This window comes from Penicillium hordei (assembly GCF_028827395.1).
Source record: "Penicillium hordei strain IBT 12815 chromosome Unknown utg000006l_segment0_segment0, whole genome shotgun sequence".
Lineage (NCBI taxonomy): Eukaryota > Fungi > Ascomycota > Eurotiomycetes > Eurotiales > Aspergillaceae > Penicillium > Penicillium hordei.
The window spans coordinates 3,089,772-3,109,871 of record NW_026623147.1 but is presented as its reverse complement, the minus strand read 5'-3'; the positions used below and the strand labels follow the sequence as shown (position 1 = coordinate 3,109,871).

General features: G+C 49.6%; 8 protein-coding genes across 8 annotated transcripts; 6 read left to right on the top strand and 2 right to left on the bottom strand.

The window, feature by feature from the left end:
- Window positions 1-554: 554 nt before the first annotated feature.
- On the top strand, window positions 555-1,519 carry N7537_011800 (lytic polysaccharide monooxygenase auxiliary activity family 9 protein; the record flags this gene model as incomplete). Its single annotated transcript, XM_056902854.1, has 3 exons — window positions 555-1,068; window positions 1,121-1,163; window positions 1,231-1,519. The coding sequence occupies 3 exons, from the start codon at window positions 555-557 to the stop codon at window positions 1,517-1,519; spliced, it is 846 nt and encodes a 281-aa protein (XP_056748141.1).
- A 1,890-nt stretch (window positions 1,520-3,409) lies between these two features.
- On the bottom strand, window positions 3,410-5,917 carry N7537_011799 (snoRNA-splicing protein PRP40; the record flags this gene model as incomplete). The annotated part of the gene is made up of 4 exons (XM_056902853.1): window positions 3,410-4,414; window positions 4,468-5,533; window positions 5,582-5,733; window positions 5,783-5,917. The coding sequence occupies 4 exons, from the start codon at window positions 5,915-5,917 to the stop codon at window positions 3,410-3,412; spliced, it is 2,358 nt and encodes a 785-aa protein (XP_056748140.1).
- Window positions 5,918-6,089: 172 nt separating this feature from the next.
- On the top strand, window positions 6,090-7,981 carry N7537_011798 (TRAPP trafficking subunit Trs65 domain-containing protein; the record flags this gene model as incomplete). The annotated part of the gene is made up of 4 exons (XM_056902852.1): window positions 6,090-6,264; window positions 6,321-6,593; window positions 6,645-7,755; window positions 7,813-7,981. The coding sequence occupies 4 exons, from the start codon at window positions 6,090-6,092 to the stop codon at window positions 7,979-7,981; spliced, it is 1,728 nt and encodes a 575-aa protein (XP_056748139.1).
- A 1,859-nt stretch (window positions 7,982-9,840) lies between these two features.
- Window positions 9,841-10,923, top strand: N7537_011797 (Mpv17/PMP22 family protein; the record flags this gene model as incomplete). Its single annotated transcript, XM_056902851.1, has 6 exons — window positions 9,841-9,906; window positions 9,994-10,084; window positions 10,144-10,169; window positions 10,233-10,569; window positions 10,628-10,794; window positions 10,852-10,923. 6 exons carry the CDS (start codon window positions 9,841-9,843, stop codon window positions 10,921-10,923), a joined length of 759 nt encoding a protein of 252 aa, XP_056748138.1.
- Window positions 10,924-11,529: 606 nt separating this feature from the next.
- pgkA (phosphoglycerate kinase pgkA) lies at window positions 11,530-13,079 on the top strand. Its single transcript, XM_056902850.1, has 3 exons — window positions 11,530-11,736; window positions 11,793-12,213; window positions 12,274-13,079. The coding sequence occupies exons 1-3, from the start codon at window positions 11,671-11,673 to the stop codon at window positions 13,038-13,040; spliced, it is 1,254 nt and encodes a 417-aa protein (XP_056748137.1). The 5' UTR covers window positions 11,530-11,670; the 3' UTR covers window positions 13,041-13,079.
- A 632-nt stretch (window positions 13,080-13,711) lies between these two features.
- Window positions 13,712-14,240, bottom strand: N7537_011795 (proteasome regulatory particle lid subunit SEM1; the record flags this gene model as incomplete). Its single annotated transcript, XM_056902849.1, has 3 exons — window positions 13,712-13,745; window positions 13,951-14,071; window positions 14,132-14,240. The coding sequence occupies 3 exons, from the start codon at window positions 14,238-14,240 to the stop codon at window positions 13,712-13,714; spliced, it is 264 nt and encodes an 87-aa protein (XP_056748136.1).
- A 637-nt stretch (window positions 14,241-14,877) lies between these two features.
- Window positions 14,878-17,322, top strand: N7537_011794 (TTC39/IML2 family protein; the record flags this gene model as incomplete). The annotated part of the gene is made up of 6 exons (XM_056902848.1): window positions 14,878-14,953; window positions 15,030-15,047; window positions 15,107-15,183; window positions 15,263-15,329; window positions 15,380-16,434; window positions 16,486-17,322. 6 exons carry the CDS (start codon window positions 14,878-14,880, stop codon window positions 17,320-17,322), a joined length of 2,130 nt encoding a protein of 709 aa, XP_056748135.1.
- A 909-nt stretch (window positions 17,323-18,231) lies between these two features.
- N7537_011793 (MFS transporter) lies at window positions 18,232-20,058 on the top strand (the record flags this gene model as incomplete). Its single annotated transcript, XM_056902847.1, has 4 exons — window positions 18,232-18,583; window positions 18,654-18,675; window positions 18,741-19,164; window positions 19,213-20,058. The coding sequence occupies 4 exons, from the start codon at window positions 18,232-18,234 to the stop codon at window positions 20,056-20,058; spliced, it is 1,644 nt and encodes a 547-aa protein (XP_056748134.1).
- Between the last annotated feature and the right edge of the window lie 42 nt (window positions 20,059-20,100).

The window sequence follows — 20,100 nt, the reverse complement described above, 5'->3', positions numbered from 1 at the left end:
AGCCTCACAATATAATATATTATAGTGGTGTGTGTTGTGTCGTACGGATAGAAGTAGGAGGAAAGAGAGAGCTAGTCTACTACTGTGGAACATATGACTCCTGAGAGTTCAAACACTCTCTGTCTTAGCAAAACCATGCCAAGGCTTACTAGCTAGCCTTCACGGAGGTAGGTTGTGTTGTAGAAAAGGCCATTCCAGATGCCAGGGCTCAGCAGATGGCCTTCACCAAAGCAACTTTAAGCCATGTTTCAGTTATCACTGGTCTCATCTATAAAACGCCTTTGTCATTCCTGACTACAAGAGACTAAGCGGCCTAGCTCCATCGTTTTGTTTCAGAGGAATATAGAATGCCTCGGCATGAAGGGTGGGTGATATAAAATACTAATAGGGTAGAAAGTATATAAGGACAACATAACTCTCTCACTGATGACTCCAATACATTCCTCGTGAGCAGCTTCTTCCGTTCGTTCCTATCTCAGTATATTTGCTTTCTTTGGGCTGGTCCCTCCATTCGTTCTTTACAAAACCCAAACAATTCTTTGATTCATTTCAATATGAAATTCTCCATTGCGGCTCTCGCAGCAATTGCGCCTATGGTCTCAGCCCATTATTTCTTCGACTCCCTCGTTATTGACGGCAAGGAATCCACCGAGTATGTCCGGTCCAATACCCGACCCGAGAAGTACAACCCAACCAAGTGGATCAACACCCGCGACGATATGACCCCTGATATGCCTGACTTCCGCTGCAATAAGGGCGCCTTCACCTTCGCTGGTCAAACCAGTACTGCTGAGGTTAAGGCCGGATCCAAGGTTGCCATGAAGCTTGGCGTTGCTGCTACAATGAAGCACCCTGGTCCTGCCCTCGTGTATATGTCTAAGGCTCCTACCACTGCCAAGGAATACGAGGGCGATGGCGAGTGGTTCAAGATCTACCAAGAGAGTGTCTGCGACAAGAACAAGGACTTTACCAAGGAAGCCTGGTGTACTTGGGACAAGGATCGTATTGAGTTCACCATTCCTCCGAATTTGCCTGATGGAGAGTATCTGATTCGGCCGGAGCACATTGGTATGTCTCTTATATCATTGGTATAAGCAAAGGATACTAATTCCCATAACAGGTGTTCACGGTGCCGCGGGTGGCGAAGCCGAATTTTACTACGGGTAAGCGAAGATTTCCTAAGCCTCCTCTTATTCTTTTTTTTTTAGCAAATGCTAAGATAATCTTTAGTTGTGCTCAAGTCAAAATTGTCGGTGGTGGCAATGGAACCCCCGGACCTACGGTCAAATTCCCCGGTGCTTACAAGAAAGACGACCCTTCGTTTAACTTTAGCATCTGGAATGGCTACAAGGAGTACCCTATGCCTGGCCCGGAAGTCTGGACTGGCGAGTCGGGCTCCGGCTCAACTTCCAAGGTAGCTACTAGCAACAGTTCGGCTGCTGCTACTACCTCCACTAAGCAAGCCGAGGACACCGACGCCTTCACTCGTTGCGCACGCTCGTGCTTCCAGTACCTCTAAGGACTAGGCGCATTCCGGATCTATTGTTGATTTGCCGGGGTTTGGGGGATTTTGATATTTGTCGATGGGTCGAGCCTCATGCTTCAGCCTAGTATTCGACATATATATTTCTTTCCCTCCTGTATCTGTACATCATACATCTACACAACACAATACACAATACATCACATTGTGCTTTCATAACCTCATCTACTAGGTCGTAGTAGGTTGCCTAGGAATAGCCTTTCTTTTACCGGTTTAAGCTTTGCCTACTAGTATGGATTATCGATATCCTGTCTCGGCCCCGGTTCTGATAAGTGATTTATGATACCCTATATTAGGGACTATAGTCCGCTCAAAAATACCTTGAATCGGCTTCTGATCAAAGAATGACCTTGTAGGAGTACCAGGATGGATCATTGGAGGCCAGGAAAATTGCTATCGAAGAGGGCATTATTGAAACGCTGGATTCTTATAATTTGGATTTCCTTGTTCTTCCCACTTGGACGGACATGAGCATCTATGCCCTATGTGCCCGTAAGTCTCTTTCTTTACCGTTGGAGCATCATCCCAAGTACCCTTGTTTGCAAGAAAACTGAGCTTTACTCAGATGGCTCTACCCGGGTACGTAAACCCTGGATCGCTACTTTGAATAGATCATGATTCTCCTCTGCTCTCTCCCCGCCTTAGAAGTAGCCAGTCCTCCAACAGTGGGAACAAATGCCTGGAATGCGCTCAAGAGTCTTAGTTGCACCGTTGTACCGTATATTGGGATCAAGGACACGAGATGATTATTGAACGGGACGTTTTCATGTAGTAAAATGTTGTTTGAGGGGGATAGTAGTAGGGAGCTTTGTTTGGAATAGTACTTCGAGAACTATTTCTGTTACAATCATAGGATGAATTATAAATTATTCCTATCATATGCCTTCGTCTGATCTCATATCTCCTATGCATCTTTGTATAGTGTATCAAACTCCAGCACAAGCTTAAACCCTACGATACCGAATTGTCCCACCAGAAACTGCGGTTTCGATTTCTCCCATTTTCAATCATTGGGTGTTTGCTCCAAATGCACCAACCTTGGAATATCACCAATTTGTCATCATTTTCTGTCGCCAACTCCTCATGCCCATCGCTCTATCCTCCAGTCAAATCATACTCTGCCAAATGGAATTCACGTCCAGGTTGGAGGTGGCAGCAGTGATCACGGTATTAATCCTATCACTGCAGGTAAAGCTGATAAGGAGGTTCTTTCAATGTCGGAAGAACTTGGCTCAAGCTCCTTTGTCAACTTCACGGCGATCTCCATTGCCAATATTTCGAAGCTAAATCAGGCTTCAGCTATTCAGTGTTTCATTCATGGTCGTCCGGTCGAGCGATGCCGCCGCCTATGCCGACCATGAGCCCAACACTGATGGATGTCAAAGAGGCAAGCATTCTCGAGGCTGTGGTCATGCCGCTGGGCATCCGGCTCCCATGACAAAACCGTGCGCCTCTGGGATACAGCGACATACGCGCTACAATAGACGCTCGTGGGCCCTTTCGACTAGGTTTTTTCGGTGGGCTTCTCACCCGACGGCGTGCTACTAGCGTCCGGTACCAGTGATACTACCGTGCGTCTCTGGGACACGGCGACAGGCGCTCTGCAGCAGACTCTTAGTGTAACACTAGAAGTGGCATTATGGGAAACTCAAATGGTTCGGATCCCAACTTTTTGACAATCACTCAAGCATGAGGGTGAGCTCGAGGGTATTCAAGTCCGCATAGTAGATGCCTAGAGGAGATTACAAGGTCTGGAAGATGGCAAATGAAATTGCAACATAGATTCAGCTCAATATCCTACATGTGTATTGAAGGGCAGAAATTACTTGCATATGAAGTCAAGTGTGAATGAGAATCCACTCCCACCTACTCCTCTTCAATCTCTCCTTCCTCGCTGCCAGAGTGAATGGCCTTCTCGTCCTTCTTCGCATCCTCAGTTTCTTCTTCCGGAATAGCAGAGCGTTCCCGCCGGGGGACTCTGGGGCCCTTGCTGCGCTCTCGCTCGCGGCTATCACGTCGGTACCGCTTGGCAGACCGGCTAGCCACACTCTCGGTATCACTGTCACGTCGACGTCGGCGGTCACCACTAGCCACACTGCGAGTGTCGACACCACCAGTACCACCACCATAATCAAGCTCATCACGACCTCCGCGGGGATCACCACGAGTGCGGTACAGGCGCTCGCGTTCGTCTTCACGTCGGTCTGGGTCTCTAGTACGGGGACGGTCAAAGTCGCGGTCCCGGCTGCGATAACGGTCACGGTCTCCACGCTCATCACGACGGTCACGGGATGGGGAAATACCGCTGACCTTGCGGTAAGTTCGTTCGCGGTCGGCCTGTGCCTTGCGACGGTCTGCTTCGTATGCATCCATTTCCGGAGTGCGGTTGGACTGGCCGCTGGGTCCACGTCGTTCTCCTCGTCCACTGCGGTATTCGCGGTCACCACGGTCGTAATCCCGTCGACTTCCACGACTTTGAGAGTGGGCTTCGCGATCTCTCTCTGCATCCTCATCTCTTTCTTTCAAGCGGCGAATTGCCTTTTCAAAGGCAGACTCCCGAAGTTCATCGGACTCAAGTGCCTTGTATTCTTCGTATTTCTCAAGGCGAGGTTGAACTTCAGCCCAGGTATCGGTGACCCGGACAGGGGGCTCCAGGCGTTTGATACGAGAGCGCAGTGCGTCTACGGCGCGGCGCTGTTGACGATCGGCGGCGTGCTTCTCATCCTCTGTGCGTCTGATTGCCTTTTCTTGGATACGCTGGAAGATGAGGTTGAGGATCTCAGGATCGATCTTAGAGGTGCGGCGGTCGGCAGACATGATAGAATTGAATTCATCAAATGTCGTTTCGGTCGTAACTTCATATCGTTTGTCCTGGAATCAGTTAGTATATAGTCAATGATTCGATTCAATGCGAGAGAACTTACATCCAGAACGTCGAGAACGTCGTTCCGAGGTCCACGCAAAGCACGCTCTTCTTCTTCCACCATATCCCAGAACAAATCAAGTGGGGTCGAACCAGGCTGGCCCAGGATGCCATGGTATCTGGGGTCATCCTTAATGAGCGGGCAGATATTCATCCACTTGGCGCCCGCCTTTATCTTACCCTGAGCTCTGAGCTCCTTGAGGAGGGCCACAAACTGCTCTCGGTTCTTACGCTCTTTTCTGGCTCTGGCTGCCTTGTGCTGCTGGCGAGCATCGTTGAAAGCGCGCTCCAGGGACTTGATATGATTTTCGAAGGCAGTCAGAATGTCGGACTTGCTCAGAGATTTGAACTTGTCATCACCTTGGAACTTGCTATCAGACTGAATGATAGCATGAGCCTCGGACCAGCGCGTGTATGGTTCTAGGTTAAGTGAGCCCAAAATGGTCATCAGCTCATCCATAGCGGCCTTGTGCGTGACAGACTCTTGCTCGAGATGAGCCTTCTTGAGTTCAAGGATGTACTCTTCAAAAAGCTGACGTCTCTCATCTTCCTCGTTGGTAGACCTGAATGTGGTCTCCCCCTCAATAATCGGGCGAATCGTCTTCCAGCGGCTATAGTATTTGATTTCAGGGTGCCGCTTCAGCATAGTGTTGAAATCTGCACGAAGCTTGGCGAATCGTTCTTTCGCCCGATCCTTTTCCTGCATACGAACCTCGACCACGTATTTCTCGAATGCTGCCTTGCGGTCTCGCGGATCCTTGAGAGCTCGGTATTGCGGGTCCTTGATCGTAGCGCGCATTGTATCCTCCCAAGTCCAATCGGGCTGCACGCTGTGGCGTTTGAGGAGCTTCATGAAGGCGCTCTCGGCCTCCTCAAGAGAATGATAGTCGGGATCCATCTGTGATTTGTATTCTGGGGCAGCAACCATTCCGTTTGTTTCATATGAGCCGTATCCACCGCGTCGGTCGCCGTATCCTCGATCACCGCGGTCGCCTCGGTCAAAGTCTTCACGGTCACGTTGCTGGGGTTGCGAGAAGGAGGTTCCACCGGCCACAAAGGAAGGGGCACTATGATGGGATTAGAATTGAGGGAAGTTAGTTCAGGAAGGAACTTACGCGGGGGGTGCCTGCGGCGCGGGCGCCTGTGCAAGCGCATCTTTGTAAACTGCAGGCATCTCCCATGTGCTCTGCTTGGTTTCTGCGTGGTACCAGTACTTGCGCCCAGCATCGGTGGTGTGTTCCTTCCATGGCTGGTTTGCGAGAGCAAGCTACAAACAGGTCAGTTAAGCTCATAAGATTTTGCGGTCAAATACAAACCTCAACCGGAGACATCAACTCTTGAGGCTTGGTCCATTGCGTGGCTTTCGTTTGAACATTGTAATAATAAACACGCCCTTCAGCATTTTGCGCCTGCTGCCATATGGCAGAGCTTGGGTTAATGCTGGGATCCATGGTGAAGGGTGTTGAAGATACTAAGAGAAAGAAGTGAAAACGGAGCTTCATGAATGATCTCCGCGCTTTCTGCGTCTTTGGCAATTCGCGTCGACCGTATCAACACTTATCGGTTATCTCCTGAGCTCCAAACAGCCACTTTATTGACTCCTTTGCGACATCCGTTGTCGCAATGCCTGGTCTGGAGATCCCGGGCGAATTCTTGCGTCATGCCATCCTTGATACAGTTGTCCCTCATTCTCCAACACTCGATATTGAGGACGCCCTCAGTTCGGCCCTAGAGAACGGAGCTGATGATCTCCCCTCTGTTCTCTCGTCAATCCCTCAACGGTCTCTATTGTTCTTTGGTTTGTACTCTCAAAGACTCAGCAGGGTTTGCGTCTTACTCATTAATAGCTATTAGATGAATTTTTGCCCGTCCGTATTGTCTTGAGGTTGTCCGATTGCTCAGAACCGATCCTGAAACATTACCTGCCGCGACTCGAAGTCAAGCTCGATGTCTTTGCCGTCGATCCAGCGGAATCAGTTGGTGAAAACCTTACGCCAACTCGAGATATAATATTCTCCGGGATTGTTAGTGGAGATGAGGATCCCCTAGTGGTTTTCAATGAATTCGAGGGCGATGAAGGCAGCGGGAATCATGTCTATTTGATTTGGAATATTGAAACTATACTACGTGAGTTGTGGCTGTATATCATGGCCTGAATGTCACTGATGGGTTGATTAGGACGTCCCCGTATTCGAATCCAACACCCGTCACTCTTATTCATTGCCTCTGCCAGTCTGAATCCGTCTGACGCTCGCCGCCAAGAGGATTCGGAGGATGACTATCTCCCCTCACTCGTCCCCGCATCCACCAACATGCTGCAATCTCTCTCCACCGACAAATCCTTCAATCATAAAGAGCCTTTCCTCCCTGCTTCCAGACTGTTGAGGGTAGTACCGACGACGTATAACGAGGACCCGATATACAATATCCAGCAACAACATGGTCATCCCTTTCGCGTTGTGCCCGCCGCAAGTGCAAGGATTCGGTACTCTCGGCTGAGCTCCTACACTGCTATACCAATGACAGTGGCCAGTCTTGACTTTGAGGTCACCCCTTATCTGGCTTGCGAGGTCTCCTTTGACAAGGCGAGTCTTCATCTGTCCGAGGGAACGATTGAGTCGCTGTCAGACACCCCGGGCCTGACTCTTCCTATTACTTGCCGTCCGCGAGATGACGTGACCCTCATGTATAAACTCACACCGGAGTATGGCCCAGAGACCAATCCATCATCTACCGCGTTAGTTAGCACGCTGGACATATCTCTGGAGGCAATGATTCTTGTGGATGATGACTGCAAGCCACGCATTTCTATGCAGTGGAAAACCAACGTCGATTTCTCAGTTGCCCTAAATCCGACTTTTGGGGGGCCCAGTCCGGCACTGCAAAGGACCAACCGCCCTAGCAGCCTATCGGTGTCAACTCAAGTGGGCGTGACACATTCCCATCGAAGCTCATTACGAGAGCGGGCATATTCGGTCACCGACGTGGGTATCACAATTTCCTTCTCTGGACCTATTCGTGTGCAAGTAGGTTCTGTCTTCTCTTGGGATGTCTTTATTGTCAATCGATCAAACGTTCCTCGCAAGTTTACCTTGATTGTCATCCCCAAGCGGAAACGCGTGGACCCACGTGGCCATGTTGCTCGACCTTCCTCATCATCTATTACTAGCCGGAAGGAGGACCAGGTGGCCGAGGCGGTGACTGACGATAATATCGTCCATGCGAGACAAAAGAGTGTGGCTGGTCAGGAAGCAGAACTGATCAGCTTGAGCACGGATATTCGCGTGGGGTGAGCACTCTACTGTTTTCCCTTCCCTTTGTTCCTCTAAACTGACATTTTTATTAGTCCTCTTCTTCCAGGAACTTGCCACTCGACCGAAATCAAACTCCTTCCTCTGGCCACGGGCCCACTTCATTTGGAGGCAGTCCGGCTTGTAGATGTGAACACGAACGAAACGACTGATATTCGGGATCTTCCGGATATTTTGGCAGAGGATCAGCCTCGCTCTAGCTAAGAGCAGCCTAACACTGTACATATATATGACACGAATCTATAGCTACTTTCAAAGTGGGCCTGCCCCTGACATATTATTTTCCCATGTTCTTTTATCGTTTGTATTTAAAATAATTTCTTTGAGGCTGACCACACCTTCGGCCCGGGTGACTGGGCTTTTTATGTCGAGACTCTACACGAGCTCGTATCTACTTTGTAGCTTTTTTGTATTCTTTCCAGTCTACTTTCTGGTAAATTCTCGAACAGCATGAAGTTGTTCTACACTGGCCAGATCATTGCAGACTATTTATTGGGTAGGTAGATCTGTTGTATTGGAAGACTTCACATGAATCTAACTAATCTCAACCTTTAGGAATTTCAATCAACAGTGAGCCTTCCGCCACCAGTTTCTATACCTGCTGGTCTTTCACCTGGTTCCTTGAGCCCTGTGGGTGAAAGTATACGGGAATCGCTCCATCATGCCCTCTGTACTCAATGTCAAATACTAGAAAAGATATTTATCAAGCTGTGGGTTCCTGGTCCGATTACACACCTCTCAGGATATACATCTAACGTACCCTTTTTTTTCTTTGCATAGTTATGCGCCCAGGAGCTTCCCTCAAGGAGCTCAAAGACGGAGTTTCTTTGATTCTTGTCTTCTTGAACTCAAAACCTGGAAGTATACCCTCCCGCCTGAGTTGCACACCAAGGTTGCAGAAGAAAGCAGCAACTACCCTCACTCATACGTCCTCAACATGGTTTATCATATATCTATCATCCTGCTGGCCAAGCCTTTTCTGCCTAAAAAGCTAAACCCAGCCCTTGCCCAGATAGATCCTCGTTCGATGGTAGAGAAGGACGTTTCAAGTACAGCAGCAGCATTATGCATGGATGCTGCGAAGAATGTCTGTCTGCTTGGCGAGCAGTACCGGGAAACATTTGGCAGCTTTCGAAGAGCCCCAATTACAGTCACTCACTGCACACTTTCGGCGGCGCTCATGTTATTATATGGCCCTGCTGAGGCAATGGGTCAACATTCAAATGCAGAGCTTATCCAATCCTGTGTGGTGACATTAAAAGAACTTTCGGATTCGTGGATGCCTGCACGAGATTATTGGCGCAGTGTCTTATGCATATTCAGAGATCACCAACGCACCTTGGATACCCCGAAAGAGACCCCATCCACACGACCTGTCCCGAGATCTATCCACAAAGGAGGACACTTACACCTGCGAGATTTATCGGAGGCTTCACAGGAGCTTTTCCAATCACAGGTGTCAGATTCCTGGGCTGATGACTCAAGCTTTCCGGAGCTATCTGTTGAGGATTTGAACCTTGCTAGCATGTTTCTATTAGGGTCCCTTTTTGCTTATGACGATTTTGAGGCGCTCAATATACCGTCTGGTCTTAATTCATAGGAAAATAACGATGATTGATAGATAATGAACATAACTGGATGAACATAACTGGCTATATCTTTCTAGCAACCACGATACGATGGAGATTTGTATAGAAACGATGTATGTATGTTCCTATTGTAGAGTACTACCTTTGTTGTGTGTAGGTAGAGATATATATACGTAGGCAGCAAAATAAAGTTCAATGAATGTGATTGGTGGAAGGAGATCACGGGGTAATCGACTCAGCGTCGTAGTTGGCCAGGTGACTTTGTGCGGGAACTTGGAGAGGGCTATCTTCTTTCTTTGATATCATCTTATCTACGATTTTCTTATGAACATTGGGGACTGGGTTTAATATCCAGCTTCTCAGCTCTGCTTTCTAACTGCCCCGGTGTTCCTGGATTTGCGTCATACTGGCGCACCTGGTTCCTTCCCAGAAATCCTGCCTATCACTCTGCTCCAGTGACCAGAATCTTCTGGCATGATCTGCTCTGCGAAGCGGAAAGTCCTGGATGGACTGAACAAGAGATACATCTACGGTCGCGTGGTATGTTTGATGCCCCTTGCTGACGCTGGCATGTTGTCACCATCCAATTTGTTTACAGCGGTTAATCCTATTGTCATTATCTTCTAGCCTTTATTGCACACAATCATTTTCCTCGTCGAGATGGCAGTAGCAGCACGTCTCGCTGCCAAATTTAATACCTACTATGCTGAAAGGCCAGGTAAGCCTCTTGCCGCTGGTTCCCGCGGGATCACAGACTGACATCACTGCTATGAATAGTGCTCACGACGATGGTCACCAACGCTGTAAGCGCCCGCGATATTAATTACCAAATTATAGACCGTTAGTTGACCAAATGCATGTTACAGGTTCTTGGTGGTGTTGCCGATACCGTTGCGCAGCTGATTACGGCCTTCCGGACCCGCCGGGCTCAGACAAGCGGAGACGACTTCCTTTCGATAGAGATCCCCGATATTGACAAGCACAAGACCCCTGCTGTAGGGGAGCTGGGATATGTCCGGAGCTTTGTGCCGCCTTTCGATTTCGAGCGTCTGACGAGATTCATGGCGTATGGCTTCTTCATGGCGCCGGTGCAGTTTCAGTGGTTCGGATTCTTGTCCAGAGCATTCCCACTCACCAAGAAGAATCCAACAGCTCCAGCTTTCAAGCGTGTCGCTTTTGACCAGCTCATTTTTGCGCCATTTGGTATGCTCCGCCTCTAGCTACTTTTGGGAAGTTTTTGGACTGGACTGATTTATTCTAGGTCTCGCGTGCTTTTTTACCTACATGACGATCGCCGAGGGTGGTGGTAGAAGGGCATTGACACACAAGTTCCGTGATATCTACCTGCCAACCCTGAAGGCCAACTTTGTGCTCTGGCCAGCGGTGCAGATCCTAAACTTCCGGGTCATTCCCATTCAGTTCCAGATTGTGAGTCTCCCGGGTTCTGCGCGTTAAGATGGGGCCCGTGCTGACTTCCTAACCCAGCCATTCGTCTCAACCGTTGGTATTGCGTGGACTGCATACCTTTCTCTGACTAACTCCTCCGAGGAGGCCTAATTGAACGCTGTTCAACGCGAATATCATGATAACGATTCGGGGTATAAAGGCTATAAATTGCACTCTTTCTTTTGCCAAATTATTCGGGTGTCCCGGTTGATCAGTCTGGCTTTCATGTACATGGTTCTGGTATTTGCCCACGGACAGGGTTTGCATTTCAAACGGCCGGATTTTGCACATTTGATAATACCAAGTCGGGGTTTTGCTATGAACAATCTTAGTGATTTGACTTGGATGCTTCAGGAAAATTCCGCCTTTCAGCTATTTAGGTTTTCAACCCCCTTAGAGCTTCTTCACATGAGACTCGGAAAACATCCAAGCATGTAGCGGCTATGGAAATTTCCATCCGTAGAGGTAATTTTCCCAGAATTGCCCGACCCCGAGGCTAAAGAGGGCCTCTATGGCCCGGCCTTCCCCGTATCAACAAGCAGCTCTGACATCAGTCCCGCGTCAGCCCGATCAGTTCTCCGGGGATAGTCGGGTACAGGCAATTGAAGTACCGATTTTATATAGATACTTAGGAAACACTAATTAAACGTACTTCAAATGAGTACCTCATGAGATCGAGTACATCATTGGTAGGTACCCAGGTTGCTACGGTTGCGACCTCTTCACCGGCCTGCCCCACCACAATTGACCCCTCCACTCTCGACTGATCGCGACTCACCGTGGCCTGATTAGTTCATTCTCCTACTTCTATCCCCTTTCTTGCTTCTTTTCCCATTGTCATACCATCAACCACCTACAATGTCTCTCTCCAACAAGCTCCCCGTTACTGATGTCGACCTCAAGGGCAAGCGTGTCTTGATCCGGGTAAGCTCCAAGTTAATTGAGCTTCGTTACTCGCAGCCCCTAACTAATTGAAACAGGTTGACTTCAATGTCCCCCTTGATGAGAACAAGAACGTTACCAACCCCCAGCGTATCGTCGGTGCTCTGCCCACCATCAAGTATGCTATCGAGAACGGTGCCAAGGCCGTTGTGCTCATGTCCCACCTCGGACGCCCCGATGGCAAGGTCAATCCCAAGTACAGCCTGAAGCCCGTTGTCCCCGTGCTTGAGAAGCTTCTCGGCAAGAGCGTCACCTTCACTGAGGACTGCGTTGGTCCCCAGACTGAGGAGACCGTGAACAAGGCTTCTGATGGCCAGGTCATTCTGCTTGAGAATCTGCGTTTCCACGCTGAGGAGGAGGGCAGTTCCAAGGATGCCGAGGGCAAGAAGGTCAAGGCCGACAAGGCCGATGTTGATGCGTTCCGCAAGGGCCTCACTGCTCTCGGTGACGTTTACGTCAGTACGTAACCCCACGATTATATTCCGATTTCCTGGTCTTTTATCTCTAACATCAACCCAGACGATGCTTTCGGTACCGCACACCGCGCTCACAGCTCTATGGTCGGCGTGGACCTCCCCCAGAAGGCCGCCGGTTTCCTCGTGAAGAAGGAGCTGGAGTACTTCGCCAAGGCTCTTGAGAGCCCTGCTCGTCCCTTCCTCGCCATCCTCGGTGGTGCCAAGGTGTCCGACAAGATCCAGCTGATCGATAACCTCCTGCCCAAGGTTAACAGCCTCATCATCACCGGTGGAATGGCCTTCACCTTCAAGAAGACTCTTGAGAACGTCAAGATCGGCAACAGTCTCTTCGACGAGGCCGGCAGCAAGATCGTCGGTGAGATCGTCGAGAAGGCCAAGAAGAACAACGTCGAGATCGTCCTCCCCGTTGACTACGTCACCGCCGATAAATTCTCCGCCGATGCCACCGTTGGTGCTGCTACCGACGCCACCGGTATTCCCGACGGCTACATGGGTCTGGATGTTGGTCCCGAGAGTGTCAAGCTCTACCAGAAGACCATCGCTGAGGCCAAGACCATCCTCTGGAACGGTCCCCCCGGTGTCTTCGAGCTTAAGCCCTTTGCCAGCGCCACCGAGGCTACCCTCGATGCCGCTGTTAAGGCTGCCGAGTCCGGCTCCATCGTCATTATCGGTGGTGGTGATACCGCTACCGTGGCCGCTAAGTACAAGGTCGAGGACAAGATCTCCCACGTCTCGACTGGTGGCGGTGCTTCGCTCGAGCTTCTTGAGGGCAAGGAGCTTCCCGGTGTTGCTGCTCTGTCCAGTAAGTAAATGATGAAAAATAGTCGGCGAAGAGAGTCTACGTCGGCTTTTCTTTCGTCCTGCATGTTTATGAAACTGTAATGTACACAGCCAATGAATTTCCTTTAATTATAAACACATTTTTATTTAAAAAAAAAACACTTCTATTATGCTCTTAGATCGGATAACTAAGTGTTGTGCCTAGGTACGAAATCGAAGCTTTAGTCGCAACATCTAGAGATCTATCGTGGTTAATTGTCATGTATAAAGACGAGAGCGGATCCCCACGGAGCAGCGCCACAGTGACATGTATACCGAATTGAACACTGCCGATCCAACTTCGACTGATACTTCCATTCATCCCCTCCTACAAAATACCATTTTAGACGCGGGCAGAATGAGAAGCTCTGATATTGGTGAAACATCAAAGAGAACATCATGATAGTGATCCCGAAAGCAAGATCTGCACTCCGAGTAATGAATCGTAAAAAAAGTCAAAAAAAACCGTGTCTCATTTCCTCTCCGACAAGCTCCCGACAAATGCATGCGGCAATTATGGTTTCTGAATCCTCCCATTGGTTCCAAAGACAGGGGGTATAGTGTGTGAGATGAAATGGCCAGCCAACTCGATAATGAACCCATCCCGAAACCCGACGCGGGCGTTAGCTCTTTTTGGTGCGCTTGTTCAGTTTCGTCTAGGTCTAAGCCGATGCTTCGACTTTCTTCAATTCTTCCCTGCATGAGGTGACGCGTATTAGTAGGTGCGGTGAAGGAGGGGAAGCTGACAGCTGTGGCGGGGATGTGGGATCGGGGGTGCGAGCGTCAGTGGCGGTGTAGATATGAAATGAAAGGGAATTTGAAGACAAGGAATATGGCATAAAGGGGATTCGAAGTGTAGGGAAGTGAATGTGAACAGGAGTATAGATAAAGTCGAACGCACTGGAGCTGCTTTGAGAAGTCCTCCGCCGCATCATCGTCATCCCAGCTCTCTTCCCAGAGGTGCTCACTACCGTCATTTGCTGTCGAGCCATTGGTCTGCTCAGCTTCTTCTTGGGGCCAGTCTAGATGTCGTCGAGTTAGCTTCGTTGCTCTGGGGAAGAGCTTGAGTGCTTGGTCGATACCTTCAACAGGGAAATCCTCGAACTCGTCGTCTTCCTCTAGAACTTGGGGCTTGGCTTGTGGCGGGGCCTGCTCTGTGGCATCGGTCTTCTGGGTAGTTGGGTTTGACATTGTGGTAGATGTGATAGACCGAGAGGATCAAAGGTAGATAGGTGGAGATGCGGACGTGGATGTGGCAGCTTTGAGGCCGGAGGTCGGAGGTTTGACTTAGTAAGACCGCGATAAGGCGATAACGATGATGTAGTTGGGAGACAATGTTGGAAAGCAGATACAGCGTTGATATTTGAGTAAAATGAAATAATAGATAGAATAGTGATATAAAAGAAGAAAATAAAAGAGAGTAATATACAATACAATAATATAAAATAACGAAGTCAATGTGGAATTGATCTATAAAATCTATAAAAGGAATAGCCACAGGCGGAGCTGCCGGCGAAAAGAAACCATGGGAAGAGAGCCTCAGCCTAGACGTGTTGTTATATTACTTCTCGCCCCCTGCCCCTCGACCTTTCTTCTTCCCCTCTCCACTTCTTTCTTTGTGTTTTCCCTTTTCTCTTTGTTACTCTCTTATATGAGTGATGTTCTCGTCCATCGTGTTTCCGGTATCGCACAGTTGACATATTGACATTCCTCCCGATCCGGTGCTCTCTCTTTTCGGCTTGATCGGATTGATCTGACCTGAGATCATCGTTGATTGTGTCCCCATTGAAATATTAATTATTCATACTCACTGCCAGCGATTTTTGCCATGTTGCGAGTCGGGTCCTGGCTGTACGGCAAAAAGCCGGCGGGGTCTGTCGACTCGCTGGTTGAGTTGAAAGACTGTGAGTGGTGCTATATACACTGGCAAAGCCAATAGTGGTCGTTTGATTGCATGCTGATCGCGGTATTCTGAACTAGTGCACGAGGCAATGACAGGTATGCCATATCGGGAATGTCCAACCATTAAAGCACCGACTAATGTCATGCCCATCTAGCGGCAACGCGGATTCTCGATGATGATGTTGATGGTGCGGAGAGTGGTCTCTCCACGGGCACTTCATCTTTTCACAATGTCAGTGATCGGTGATCGTCACTATGAGCTATGACGTAACACAGACTTCGAGGAAAGATGCTGACCCTCGATCGAGTAGTTGGGTAAAGGCGTGGTCGCATTCGTTCGGGCCACATTAGGCTTTGAGCAGGAGATTATGCGACAAGGTCCATGCTCTTTTCATCTTCTAGATCCACTGTTTCTGACAATCGCGCAGCATCCGAACGCCTTTATGAAGCAGAAACCAGCGCGGCCAACGATCAAACCCGGTCCCAGCAAAACGCTCAAGCACCCAATGCCTTTCACTCCGATATCTATGCTGCCGGAACCGAGTATGCGCTGTGCCAAGCAATCGCTCAATTGATGAGTGCGGTGGTTGGGGTGCTGAATGAAAGCCTGACAGAAAGCATTAAGGCATTCTATCGGCTGAGAAAGGCTTACATCGCTCTAGATGCTATCATGAAGATGGAAGAGAAGTTCATGGAGCAGAGGAATATACACAAAGTTCTACTGCCTAGCACGAGTGACCTCTCAACATCGAGCGTTGCATGCCTAGGTACGAAGTCGGAATCGTCTAGTCTTTTATCGAACAACGGCACAAAAGAGGCTACAGTCGAACAAGCCGAGCTCAATTCGTCCATGAATGGACTGGCCATCTCACCCCGAGGGGTGTCTCCAGATGCCTCAACGGGCACTTCTACACCTGCGAAGCATATCCACCACGACCCCGACTCCGACATCTTCAAGAATGAAATCGATGTTTTTGTGCACTCTGGTGCCAACTTCTGCTTTGGTATTCTTCTTTTGCTGATCTCCATGGTCCCACCGGCATTCAGCAAGCTTCTTTCCATCATTGGCTTCCACGGCGACAAGCAACGAGGGTTGAGAATGCTCTGGCAAGCTAGCAAGTTCCACAACTTTATCGGTGCCATGGCTGCTTTGGCATTGCTAGGATATTACAATGGCTTTGTCCGCTACTGCGATATTATGCCCGACCCAACTCCTGGCGAAACCGACGTCGAGGGATACCCTCAGGAGCGGCTGGCTGCGTTGCTAGCGGAGATGCGGTCTCGGTTCCCTAACAGTCAACTTTGGCTGATCGAAGAATCGCGCATGTTAGGCGCGAATAAGGACTTAGGCAGCGCTCTGGAACTGTTGTCCACGGACAAGAAGAGTCCGCTCAAGCAGGTCGAGGCGCTGTGCGTGTTCGAAAAGAGCTTGAACGCACTGTTCCTCCATAACTACGATGTCTGCGCTGAGGCTTTCATTGAGGTATGACTTTTTTTTATAGAGACTTTTGGACCATCAAGCTAATTCTTTCAGTGTGTGGACCTCAACTCGTGGTCTCGTTCATTGTATTACTACATCGCTGGATCGTGCCATGTTGCCCTGTACCGGCAATCACTTAACGACCCAAAGCTTGCAGAGGAACATGCTAAGAAAGCCACTGTGTACATGCGGAAGGCACCCGAATTCGCCGGGAAGAAGAAATTCATGGCCCGACAACTGCCGTTCGATGTCTTTGTGACTCGGAAGCTTGCCAAATGGGAGGCACGTGCCAAAGAATGGAACGTGTCTCTGGTGGATGCGATCGGAGTTGACCCCGTCGAAGAAATGATCTTCTTCTGGAATGGACATAGTCGCATGACCAACGAGCAGCTAGAAGAGTCTCTGGCCCGGCTTGAATGGTGCGAAAGCAAAAACAACAAGACATGGTCTCGCGAGGGGACCGAAGAAAAGGCGATCCTGGAGCTTCTCCGGGCTGCAATTCTCCGATCACTGCACAGACACCACGAGGCGAAAAGTATCCTGCAGACTCGCGTCTTGAACCACGACAAGTCTGTGTTCAAAGGTCACCTGAAGGATGACTGGGTCCACCCAGTGGCGCATTTCGAGATGGCCGCTAACTTCTGGATGGAACGACCAACATACCAGGCCATCCATGGGATTACTGCTTCCCCCAAGGCGCCGGACGAAACATCCGCGGGATCTGGGGAGACGATCACGGAGGCCGAGAGAAAGCAGGTAGGCGAGTGTAAGGAATACCTTGATCATGCAGCTCGCTGGGAGAGCTACGAGCTCGATGCTCGTGTTGGACTCAAGGTTACTGCCGCGATGGAGGCAGTCCACAAATGGGAGAGCATGCACCCGACAATCTAATGGCCATTATGTCTGTTTCAATCCTTGGGCACGACTCTGTTCATAGCTGCCCCGGATACCTTGTGTAACATGCACGTATAGAGTACAAGTAGATGTTAGGGTTAGATGTTTTACGAAGTTATTTTTTTCAGGTCTGTTTTTACTCCCTTTTCCATTGTAATCCACACGGGAACTCACGCTACTTAACTAGTTAACTAGTTAGTTACCTAGGTACAACGGAGTGATTACATAAGAGCATTTAACCATTCGACTAAAAAATCATAGCTACGATCGGAGGCTACAATCGGAACCTCCGATTGTAACTGCAGCCGTGTATGTTGTATATACTAGGCCCCTAGACTCTGCCGGGGACCATCAGCACAAGGATATCATGTGATAGTATAGCTCAACCTCAAAACCCCAGCCCTCATCTACAGTTTAGTTTCCCCCGATCGACATGTCATAGAATGGCAATGTTTCAACTTGAATTTCATTGGTTCCAAAAAACCCAGATGGAGTCGTTCCACTTATAGCAGTCGGCCTTTCGGCGCCATGGCCACTAAAGCCGAGCTCCCACCTACTCAGGTCCTCGACTGGCATGTCTCGGTGCGGATCCCGAAATCGGCAACGTGGAAGGGTCCGCAACCTTGGGAGCTCTCGGATCACACGGCTTTCCCATCGGACGTCCGACAAAAATCTCGAAAGTACATAAAAACAACTTCAGAACCCCGGTATTTCTCAGCCTTACGGTTCCAAATATCTTGGCTTGGGACCTCTTCCGTCATATCCACTTATCTCCGAAATTCAATTTTTCCCCGGACTTTTCCACTGTAACTTAGTCGACTTCATAGTATCTCGTCTCCTATATTCCACCTTACCCAGCTCTAGCACTGGGCCGACCACAGTTCAGCCATTTACTTGTACGTGATAATGGCCGAACGGACAGAACATGACTATCCCACCAGCAAATCTAGCGAGGATATCGAATCTATCGAACCGCATCGCAGCGACGACGCGGCAAATGAAATCGCAAGATTGGAAAAGCAAAGTACGGCGGCATCGGGGTATTCGGCCTTTGAACAGCGCACACGATCAATAGTCTCGCGCATTCGGAGTCGAGAGCCCGGCCAGACGGCGAAATTCAATCATCCGCTCACCCACACCAAGACAAGTCCCGATGTTATCGTGGACTTCGACGGACCGGATGATCCTTACAGACCATTGAACTGGAGTTTCAGGAAGAAGGCTATCACGACGGTGTTGTATGGATTAACTACTATGGGTATGTCCTCGGGCAATGTCGAGGAAATGATGGATTGTGAAGAACGCTAATCGCCGTTATCAAATTGCAGGTGCCACGTGGGCGAGTTCAATGTATGTGCATTTTTGCTTACTTGATGTTCCGGGTTATAAATTCGTTAAACTGACTACAAACTTAGTTACTCGACAGGTCAGGCGCAGATTAGCGAGGAGTTCGGCATCTCGAGTGAGGTTGCTACACTCGGCACCTCATTACTCTTATTCGGCTTGGGATTAGGCCCCTTGCTCTGGGCACCTCTCTCTGAGCTCTATGGACGCAAAACGGCAGTTTTGCCGCCATATTTTCTCGCGGCCATCTTTTCCTTCGCCACTGCCACCGCGAAAGACGTGCAGACTATCATGATCACTAGATTCTTTACGGGCTTCTTCGGCTCCGCCCCTGTTACCAACACTGGCGGGGTCCTGGGTGATATCTGGACCCCCGAAGAGCGTGGAGCTGCTATTGTTGGCTATGCCATGGCAGTGGTGGGCGGACCTGTTATTGGACCCATCGCAGGTGGTGCCATTGTCCAGAGTAATTTGGGATGGCGCTGGACTGAATATGTAAGTTTTCCACGTCTCCTAGGTTGACACCATGCTAATATCTACAAGATCACCGGTATCATGATGATGTTCTTCCTAGTAATGGACGTCCTCTTTGTCGACGAGAGCTATCCACCAGTTCTACTGGTATACAAGGCGCAACGACTCCGCTTCGAAAGCGGGAACTGGGCCCTTCATGCACGCCATGAAGAGTGGGATGTGACCCTCAAAGAGATAGGCAACAAGTACCTCATCCGTCCGTTTCAACTCCTCGGAACCCCAATCTGCTTCCTCGTCGCCCTCTACGCATCATTCGTCTACGGTATCCTCTATCTCAGTCTAGCAGCCTTCCCAATTGTCTTCCAGGAAATTCGCGGCTGGAACCAAGTTGTCGGCGCCCTCCCCTTCCTCGCCTACCTAGTCGGCATACTAATGGGCGGAGGCATCAACCTTGCCAATCAGAAATTCTACCTCAAGCGCTTCAAAGCAAATAACAACCGCGCCATCCCTGAAGCCCGACTCCCGCCCATGATGCTCGGCTCTGTAATTTTCGCTGCCGGCCTGTTCGTCTTCGGTTGGACAAGTCCAAAAAACTTCCACTGGATCTGCCCGAATATCGGTGCGGTCATGATGGGCTTCGGCTTTTTCACGATCTTCCAGGCAGCTCTCAACTACCTCATTGATACATTCCAGAAATACGCCGCCAGCGCCATCGCTGCAAACACTTTCCTGCGCTCTATCTTCGCGGGCTGTTTCCCGCTCTTCACAAGCGCCATGTTCCATAATCTTGGTGTTCCTTGGGCTGCTAGCGTGCTGGGCTTCATTTCCGTTGCTCTCATTCCCATTCCATATCTGTTCTACAGGTTCGGGAAGCGGATCCGAGCGCGTGGGACGTGGTCTCGGGATTCTGTTTAAAATTACGTGAAATGGGTGGTCTGTATGGTTTTATTGTACATG